Source organism: Delphinus delphis, chromosome 14, assembly GCF_949987515.2.
Source record: "Delphinus delphis chromosome 14, mDelDel1.2, whole genome shotgun sequence".
NCBI classification, from domain to species: domain Eukaryota; kingdom Metazoa; phylum Chordata; class Mammalia; order Artiodactyla; family Delphinidae; genus Delphinus; species Delphinus delphis.
The window spans coordinates 24,513,050-24,522,884 of NC_082696.1; the positions used below are offsets into that span (position 1 = coordinate 24,513,050).

The 9,835-nt window shown below is 44.5% G+C and overlaps 1 protein-coding gene across 1 annotated transcript; it reads left to right on the plus strand.

The window, feature by feature from the left end:
- The first annotated feature begins 1,930 nt into the window (after positions 1–1,930).
- CITED2 (Cbp/p300 interacting transactivator with Glu/Asp rich carboxy-terminal domain 2) lies at positions 1,931–4,720 on the plus strand. Its single transcript, XM_060029875.1, has 2 exons — positions 1,931–2,153; positions 2,614–4,720. The coding sequence occupies exon 2, from the start codon at positions 2,622–2,624 to the stop codon at positions 3,438–3,440; it is 819 nt and encodes a 272-aa protein (XP_059885858.1). The 5' UTR covers positions 1,931–2,153; positions 2,614–2,621; the 3' UTR covers positions 3,441–4,720.
- The last annotated feature ends 5,115 nt before the right edge of the window (positions 4,721–9,835 follow it).

A 9,835-nucleotide genomic window follows, 5' to 3' on the forward strand; every position in this document is an offset into this window, starting at 1 on the left:
TCCAAGCCTCTGATTCTGTAGCTGCAAGTCCATGACCTACAGGTAAAAGTGGTGGTTGGACAGGAGATGAGGCGATTGTTGCAACCAAAACTGCGATGTATTCTGTGCACAAGTATCCAAAAAGCAAGTATTTCTGAGCTTTAAAAATTATTGCATACACGGTTACAAATACTGGAGAGTGTGCAAAAGGAAAGAAAGGAAAAGAGGAAGACAGTAACAATGTTTAAATATACATATTAAATATTCTATACATATATTATAACTAGAGGAAGACAGAGGGGTAATCGAAACAAATAATCAGGATTCGTTCTCTTCTGCAAATTCCTGAAAGGGGAAATATATCAGAATTTCCAGTCCTCAAGAAGGGCCTAAAGAAGTCCTGCGAGCAAGAAGGGAGAAAAAAAGAGGGGGGCGGGGGACTTGCTCTTCGCAGCAGGAAGTCGTCAATGGATATCGAGTTATGAAGAGACAACTCTGAACAGAAGTCCTTATTCGGAGCGCTAAAGTCACTTTTACCACATAAAGAGCAATATAAAATCTCCGAGCAGCCTCATCATGGTGCTGGGGAAACAACTCGGCTTCCCCATTTGAAAAAGCAAGAGAGCTCCGACTGGGTAGTGGCCCAGACGGGCGTTAGGGCTTTTATTTGCAAGTCAGTGAGCCAAATGGACGACCAGGCTAGTTGTGCTGCGTTCAGGGAAGCAAGGTTATTATTATCGCCTATTACCCCACTGAGCAATTTCACTGAAAAGGAAAAGTCCCAGCAGTGTGTGCCACGGTGCCATACGGGACGTGCAGCTACGTGCCCACCTCCAGAACGACTTTATTTACAAAGCGATTACCATGTTATCTATTTGTTTTCCTTTTCCAGCTACAGCAGCCTTACTCAGCCCCCGAATTTCTTAATTACAAACCCGTTCGCTTCTAAATCAACCCCAAACCGTCAGGCAGAGCCCGGAGGGAGGCTATGCAAGTTTGCACACACCCCCACCTCCCGGATCAAGGGCAACAGCAGAAGCAAGAAACTGCGTATGTGCAAAAAGGTGGATCTGGGGACGAGGATCGCTGAGTTTGTTTACAGAGCAGAGACGCCTCAGCTCGGATGCCAAAGCTACCAAGAGCTGCAAACGCAAACTTAGCAGAAGCACACGTACCCCGGGAGCGGCGAGCGGCCCCGAAAGCACGGACCGGATTCCAGGCGCTGGAGCGGAGGCGGTCAGGCCCGCGAGCGCGCTCAGTCCACCTGCAGCTGCTGCCGCTCCCCGCCCCCGCCCCCCCCCCCCCCCGCTCCTGTCCTTGAAAGGAGTGGGAAAAAAATGCATTTACACGCAGAATGTCTAGATCGGGTTTACCTACTGCCCCTAAAAAACCACAAAAGCACAGCCCAGGAAAGCGCGCACAGGGGAAGGGGCATTATTTGCCCGGGGCTTAAAAACCCACACGGGTAAACACAGCCATTCTTTACAACCTGGGTAGGCTTTTGCAAACCCGGGGACGTAGAAGGGCACTATGGACGGGGCGCTGGGTGAAACCCGTTTTCCCACAGAAAGCAGCACAGATCGCTAGGTGAGCTCGGGGTGGGGAATCCGGCCAGAGGGGGGCGGTGAGTTTTCCTCGCTGCTCTCCGGGCAGGCGCTACCTTCGGGCTGAGAGTCCAGGGAGGATTCTGTCCTTGCTCCGGGGGCGGCCTGGTCTGGTATTTGTGGGCCAGGAGGAAGCCAGCATCCGGGGTCAGCGGGGCGGCGCCTGGGCCCGCAGCCTCTGTGCACGTGCCTCCGGCAGTGGGGACTCGGCTGCCCGACCCGGTCCGGTGTGCCCGATGTTCCGGAATCCGCGTTTTCCCGCCGCCCTCCCGGAGGCTCTCGCTCCGCCCTTCCTGAAATCCCTTATATTAACTGTGGCCAAAGCCCTAAGAAACACAGCTCATTGTTGGCAGCTGCCGGGCGGTCTTGCCGAGCTGTGGGGGCAGCAGAGGGGAAATAAAAGGGAACGGCTCCGATTCTGCCCCAGCGGCTGCTGCAAGACTTCGGCGCCGACTTCGCGACAGCGAGCGCCTTGCACGCCAGAAAGGCCCCCTCTATGTGCTGCTGAGCCGGTCCTGGACCCGACGATCCCGCCCTCGGTCTTCGGAGCAGAAATCGCAAGGACGGAAGGTAAGCGCGGCGGGCGAAGCTGGCTGGGGCTTCTGCCAGCCCAGTCCTCCGAGGGCTGGGTTTGCCCGGAGGAAGAGCGTGAGGCGGAGCTGGGGAATAACAACAGGATGTGCAACAACAGGATGAGGAGGGCTGATTTAATGCCTGAAGTTCGCGGCAGAGCTACGGGGCACTTCCTTTATTAGGCGACTTCGGGGAGCAGAGGGGGGTGTGGGCTTGGGTCCCCCGCCCGATCGCAGGGGAAAGGGCTGTTTGTGCAGCGCGCGGCTCTGTTGTGGGTGGCAGGTCCGCCTTGGTGGCGAGCCTGGGTGCACAGGCTCCTAGTGGGATCCTCGGGATGATGATTCGCAGCCGAAGTGCGTCGGGTGAGCCTGGGGGCCAGAGCCGAGAAAAAGTGGGGTGCACCGAGGTGGGCGACACGTGTGGCGCAGGGCTTACCGTCTGCCCTTTTCACTTTCAGGACTGGAAATGGCAGACCATATGATGGCCATGAACCACGGGCGCTTCCCCGACGGCACTAACGGGCTGCACCACCACCCTGCCCACCGCATGGGCGTGGGGCAGTTCCCGAGCCCCCATCATCACCAGCAGCAGCCCCAACACGCCTTCAACGCGCTAATGGGCGAGCACATACACTACGGCGCGAGCAACATGAACGCCACGAGCGGCATCAGGCACGCGATGGGGCCGGGGACTGTGAACGGAGGGCACCCCCCGAGCGCGCTGGCTCCCGGGGCCAGGTTTAACAGCTCCCAGTTCATGGGCCCCCCGGTGGCCAGCCAGGGAGGCTCTCTGCCGGCCAGCATGCAGTTGCAGAAGCTCAACAACCAGTATTTCAACCACCACCCCTATCCCCACAACCACTACATGCCGGATTTGCACCCTGCTGCAGGCCACCAGATGAACGGGACAAACCAGCACTTCCGAGATTGCAACCCCAAGCACAGCGGCGGCAGCAGCACCCCCGGCAGCTCGGGCGGCAGCAGCACCCCCGGCGGCTCGGCGGGCACCTCGGGCGGCGGCGCGGGCAGCAGCAATAGCGGCGGCGGCAGCGGCGGCAGCGGCAGCAGCAACATGCCCGCCTCCGTGGCCCACGTCCCTGCTGCAATGCTGCCGCCCAATGTCATAGACACTGATTTCATCGACGAGGAAGTGCTTATGTCCTTAGTGATAGAAATGGGTTTGGACCGCATCAAGGAGCTGCCCGAACTCTGGCTGGGGCAAAACGAGTTTGATTTTATGACGGACTTCGTGTGCAAACAACAGCCCAGCAGAGTAAGCTGTTGACTCGATCGAAATCCCGGCGAAAGAAATCAAATCCCCCAGTTTCTTCGGTGTGAATTAAAAAACATTCCCTTAGACACAGTATCTCACTTTTCAGATCGTGAAAGGTTTGAGAACTTGGAAACAAAGTAAACTATAAACTTGTACAAATTGGTTTAAAAAAATTGCTGCCACTTTTTTTTTTCTGTTTTTGTTTCGTTTTTGTAGCCTTGACATTCACCTCCCTTATGTAGTTGAAATATCTAGTTAACTTGGTCTTTTTTGTTGTTTGTTTTTACTCCTTATTTCCTCACTTTCTCCAGTGCTCAACTGTTAGATATTAATCTTGGCAAACTGCTTAATCTTGTGGATTTTGTAGATGGTTTCAAATGACTGAACTGCATTCAGATTTACGAGGGAAAGGAAAAATTGCATTAGTTGGTTGCATGAACTTTGAAGGGCAGATATTACTGCACAAACTCTGCCATCTCGCTTCATATTTTTAACTATGCATTTGAGTACAGACTAATTTTTAAAATATGCTAAACTGGAAGATTAAACAGATGTGGGCCAAACCATTCTGGATCAGGAAAAGTCATACTGTTCACTTTCAAGGTGGCTGTCCCCCTCCCCGATATGTACAGACAATAATAGGGTGTGGAATGTCATCAGTGGCAAACATTTCACAGATTTTTATTTTGTTTCTGTCTTCAACATTTTTGACACTGTGCTAATAGTTATATTCAGTACATGAAAAGATACTACTGTGTTGAAAGCTTTTTAGGAAATTTTGACAGTATTTTTGTACAAAACATTTTTTTGAAAAAATACTTGTTAATTTATTCTATTTTAATTTGCCAATGTCAATAAAAAGTTAAGAAATACTTGTTTTCTAGAAGTCATTTGGGGGTGGTTATTCCCTTTGGTGGCTTTCTTTTTTTCTCTTGAACACTTTATTGATGAGAGTAAGCATTCCAGAGGATAAATTACAGGACACTAAAACAGGTCATGATGAGCTTAAAGCGGAGAGCAGGATTTAACATAATTGGCATAATGCTTCATTGTTATCACTGTAACATGCCTCTTGGTGTGGTTTAATCAAAAGCTGCGAAGTTGTCAAAGAGCATTTTTTTCTTAATTGCCATCATCTTCAAGCGTACTCCAGAGTTTAAAAGGTTTGTAATACTAAATGTTATCAATATTATTTCACAGGGTGGGAGGGGAAAAATCAAGTGTTTCTGGTTATACCTGACTCAACTACTTAAGTGGAGGTAGACTGGAATAAAATACTGGAAGATTGATGAGGATGGCATTAAATATAAATCTACCTTTATCTCTAGTGACGAATTTTATTTCTCAGCAAAAGTATTAAAGAGAGGCACACATTTTCTAGCTTAATCTCTGAAAAAGCTTCTGGCTGGTTTATAGTTCTAAGAAGAAGAGGGAGTGGTATTCCACCTTGAGGCTTTCGATTTTGTTCTCTTAGAATATTTAAAATTTACTCAGCAAGGTTGACGCAAAGGTCAAATTACAATCTTTACAAGATGTTCCCTCTCAAGCATGCCCTGTTTTCCAGAATTCTGAGCTTTTACTGTTACAGGCATTGGGTGCAAAGGACATGAGGATAAGATCCTTTTTAATTTTACCTGGATGCGTTATCAAGAAGACATAACTACAGTCAAGTAGGTGTCAAGTTTTGCCCTATATAATCAAGCACAGGAAAAAGTAACATTGTTAAAATCTCAAATGATCCCAGTTAGAAGGAGAAAGAATTTTGTTTTCCCTTTCATGTTTTCCTAGCTTATAAGAGCAACACACGGTACACTCATGAAAAAATACGGTCTTGTATATAACCTACTGGAGGAGTACAGAAATGTAGGTTGTGGAAAATCTCACAAATAATCCTTTAAAAGAGCATTTCATTTAGACTCTTAGATTCTAATCTTAAATCCCATATTTCATAATAAAAAAATCAGGAGAGGAGGGTATACAGAAGTGTTAAATTACAGTGAGTCTGGCATAAAAGCTGATTTCAGTATAATTCAGATCACCTACATTCTATAATTCTATTTCCAAGGCAGGCCATTAAAATTAAGATGCATACTCCACTGGGTTCTTTTTACACCTCTTAATTGACACTTCCTTATTAAAAATTATGTTGTAAGTAAATAATTTCTCTGAAAATACATCGTTCAAAGCTCTTTACTCCATTTTAAAGGCTGATCCAGATTTTCCACATTAATAGTTAAAACTGAAGTTTTCTTCCACTTAGACATGTCAATAATAAATCTGCAATCAGCAGTAAATCTTCCTGGCTAAGCATTTTCACAGCAAGTTTTTTTTCCCTTTTTCTTCTTTTTTTTTTTCCAGAGGCTCAAGTGAAAAAATATGTTTGCATACATATTAATACAACAATTCTAGTTCTTTTCCACTTGTGCCAGGAAGAAAATAAAAAGGAAGGACATTGGAGGCACTGTCTTTTTTTTTTTTTGCATAATGGAATCAGGAGAACTGCCTTGCCACCACCCTTCACCATTTATTCTGCCAGGGAATAAGCCACAACACCTGCTCTGTCACTAAATTCCTCCTGCTGCTCTAACGCCGGAACACGTATGTGGAGATGCAGAGCCGGAGGAACTATTATTAGATCCTGAGCCTATCTCTGCCAGAACAGGGGACTCAACAGGAAAAGCTGGGTTAAAAGCACAATTTCTCTTCAGTACAAACTCTCCCGTCCCCTTCGTTCAAATGATCTCTGTTTCATTAAAACTCTTTCATGATCAACAATTGAGCAGATTCTATGTGATATCTGCAGGTCTCTTAAGCAGGGAAAAATAACTCCTTGTTTGAACAACCTGATTAATGAAACCTGTACAGTGACCTAGATCACCAGGCTACTGGCAGACATTTGCAAAACCTTTAGCGGTCTTGCTTCCTACTAAGTTGCTTGTAGCATATGGGGAAATTTGACCTCTGTACCTTGGCCGTTTTTTCAAAAAGTTCTAATATGGTACAAGAGAGCTTCTATTCTTTAAGCTTTGCCCACAATTAGACACTCTTGATTTTCAAGAAGAGATCACTGATAAGTCACAGCAAAATATCATAGAAAACACATGAGAAAAAGAAGAACACATTATAAAAAACTTATACCTCTGTTGTGGCTGCTAAAAATCCTGGTGGCAGTATCCCTGCTGGAGCTGATAAAGACGTTACAGCTATGGATGGGTGTTTGAAGAACAGTTACCTAATCACCACTGTTTATGGGGTGCAAGTCTAAAGCACTAGTACCAGAAGGCTGACATCTATTGTGAAGTTTATGGTCTCCAAGACTTTTACTACTGTAAACTGGGATAGCAATAAATTGATGTCAACATTAAAGGCCAGATCCTTTAGAGCATAATATTAATCCACTAATCTATTATGGGTGGCCAGCTTTGAAGTATAAACCTTGCGGTCCTGGACCATTAGGTGTTTTCGCCCCCTTGTGGAATTTATTTAGAAGGTCAAAGAAAAGTCTTTGCTCAAGAGGGGTTTTTTTGTTTGTTTTATTGTTTGTTTTTTACCATTTCTGAAGACTTCATTTTCTCTCTTGAAGCAAACAGCATATACTTGAGAAACAAATTTTCTATCAAAGAAGATTCCGGAATAAACACCCATTATGAAAATAAGAGCATTTTACTTACTACCAAAGACCTTAATTTATGATTAAATGTACATACTTGAAATTTCAAAATAGGCATTGGCTAAGGGATTTTCTTAGTAAAAGCAATGCAGCCTGTCAGTTAAAGCTGACACACTCTTCACCCTCACAACAGAACTGTCGATTTGGGATCAGTGCAAATAATAGTGCATTTGATGTACGGGGTTAGAAAGGTGGAGGAGAATCTCCAGGAATGCAGAATGAAATTACCTACATTGGAATGTGATCAAGCCACAGGCTCTAATCTTGTGAAAAGGGCCACAGGATGTTTAATGAGACTGAGTGTTGCTGCCTAATTGATTCAGTAAAATTTACTTTAAAATAAACTTGGCAGATAACATTATCTCCCCAACATAAATAAAAGTAGAATTCAAGGAATTTAGGACTCAAGCCATCGGCAATTTTCTCCTCTCCTCTATTGTTTTACTAGCACAAGAGAGAGACACAGCCTCAGAGATGGTATTCATCATTTTGGTACTTATACTACAATCATCAGAATGAAGCTCCCGGGCAGGTTCAAGCAAGAGACCCCATAGGTAGTAACATCAAGTAACTTAGCCAATGAACCCCTATTACCATGTGTTCTGTTTGTCTTTTCCCCTCAGAATAGAAGGAACAATGGCAATGTCAGAATTTTAATTGCAATGGATTGGCTTAAATTACTTGACCTATTTTCATCCAGCAAGGAGAAAAATGATTTTTTTTCTTGGTAGCCATACTTATTTAAATTAGAAAAAACAATATAAGGACATTTTCTAACAAATAGTGTACTGTTCATAAAGGGTTTTAGTTTGCCTTATAGTAAGACCCACCTATATTTTTGAAAAAAATTGACACCTGAAGTAAAGAATGTTTTCCCCTTCACAGGAAGACTTAACTTCATAAGTAATGCTAAATAATGAATTGAAAACATTCTAAGAGCTGCCGGTGTGAATTTCTATAGTATTTTGCTATTTATGAACATAATAAAGAGAAGTTAAGAGAAATAGGGGTCTACTGTGTTGAGGAACCGAACCCATGGTCCTCGGGAAAGAGAGAATATCAACTAACCCCCCCACACACACCCATATTTTCTATGAACAGACAATGAGTTTTTAGTGGTTGGATCCTTATCAGTTATTTCTTTCCCTAAGGTGAGCACTAAAGTTGTCAGTCCCAGGAGTTGGTTGGTAGGGCTTCTGGAGAATTCTGCTTGGCTAAACCAAGGCATGCAGAATGAAACAAAGCAGACGAAAGACAAACGATGAGTATCATTACTTGCTTTATTATGTTGTTGGTTTTCATTAGGCTGAACTAATCCGAAAGATTAGTAAAGCAGGGCACGACGTGGGGTAAGGACAGTGGCTCACAGGATTCCTGGAATTTTCCCATGGCCTGGCCATTGTGCTCCGCCCTGGAGTCCTTCCCTTTCTTCCCTCTCAAGTAGAGGGGTTCCTTGAGTATATTTCGGGTTGCTGAACAAAGCAGACAAGGAATTCTGGCTCCAAAGCAGCCTGTGGCAAGACCAGGTTGGTGTGGCGTGCCTTGCCGGAGATATGCAAATAGATGAGCGCCTTTGAAAGTTAATAGTGCTAGAGGAATCCTGTCAATCCGTTCTGAAGGCTGGGTGGGAAGCAAGCTTCAGGCTTGAGTGAAAGTCCAGCTAGCAGAAAATCAGAAAAAGCCATGACAGGACAGCCAACTCCAGGTCGTGATATTATTTTGTGAACACCTGTAGGAGACAGTATCCCAGAGTGACGGAAATGTGATCAGGGCTACTGAAGGCTTTTCTCTTTGTATCTCCCTAGGGACTGGTATAAAATTTGGCCTTGTGTTTCTTTAAGCAGCTTGGCCCACAGAGCTTTTTTAAATTTCTGGTATCCTAGCTTTAAAAAATTTTTTTTCCCCTTGGCTTTCTGACAGTTAATATCTCCATGCTGACAAACACATAGTAGTAAAATTGTGCATAAAAATAGATAGGTCACCTTGTAAATACTGTCCCATTACATTTATTTGGATTGACTCTGAAGGAGGATACGCAGGATGATGGCTAGTTCCACGTTTCTTCTCTTTACCCAATGTGTTTAGCAAATACACGGACGATGAGGCCAGGAGGTAAAAAGTGATTGAACTTCTGTACTCCTAATATGAACCTAAAATAAATATGTAAATCTTTCTTAGGTCTCGCTGTCTGATACCATGTTTTAGAGCAATTACTCTTAGCTGGGTGGGGCTACACCTCTAGGAGGCAGATCTTAATGGGAAGAGGGTAAAAGAGGGCAGTAACTTGAAAAAAACATATTCTATACTATTATATATTGGAGAAAATGCTTAAATACATTATACTTTCTGTAAAACATAACGTAGAAGACTTTGAAAAATCTTCTTGACTAATGGGGCATGGATTTTGAAATGGTGAGAAATACTCTTTAGACTACATGGGACCAAATCAGAGAAATGCACCCTTCAGCCGGCATTACTGAAATCATTTTGTTGACACAAGTTTCCAGTGGCTGGGCTGACTTTGCTGAGTACCTGCAACATGTCAGGCATTGTGGTAGGCTCTTCACATACATAATCTTATTTAATCCTCACAATATTCTTTCAAGGTACACACAACTCATTATTTCAGTTTTAGATAAGGAAACTGATATTTAAAGAGGAAGTGAATTGCTCAAGGGCAAAACAGCCAGTAGGAGGCTGAGTTGTTTTATAGATCTAGCTTCCAAGACAGTGTTCT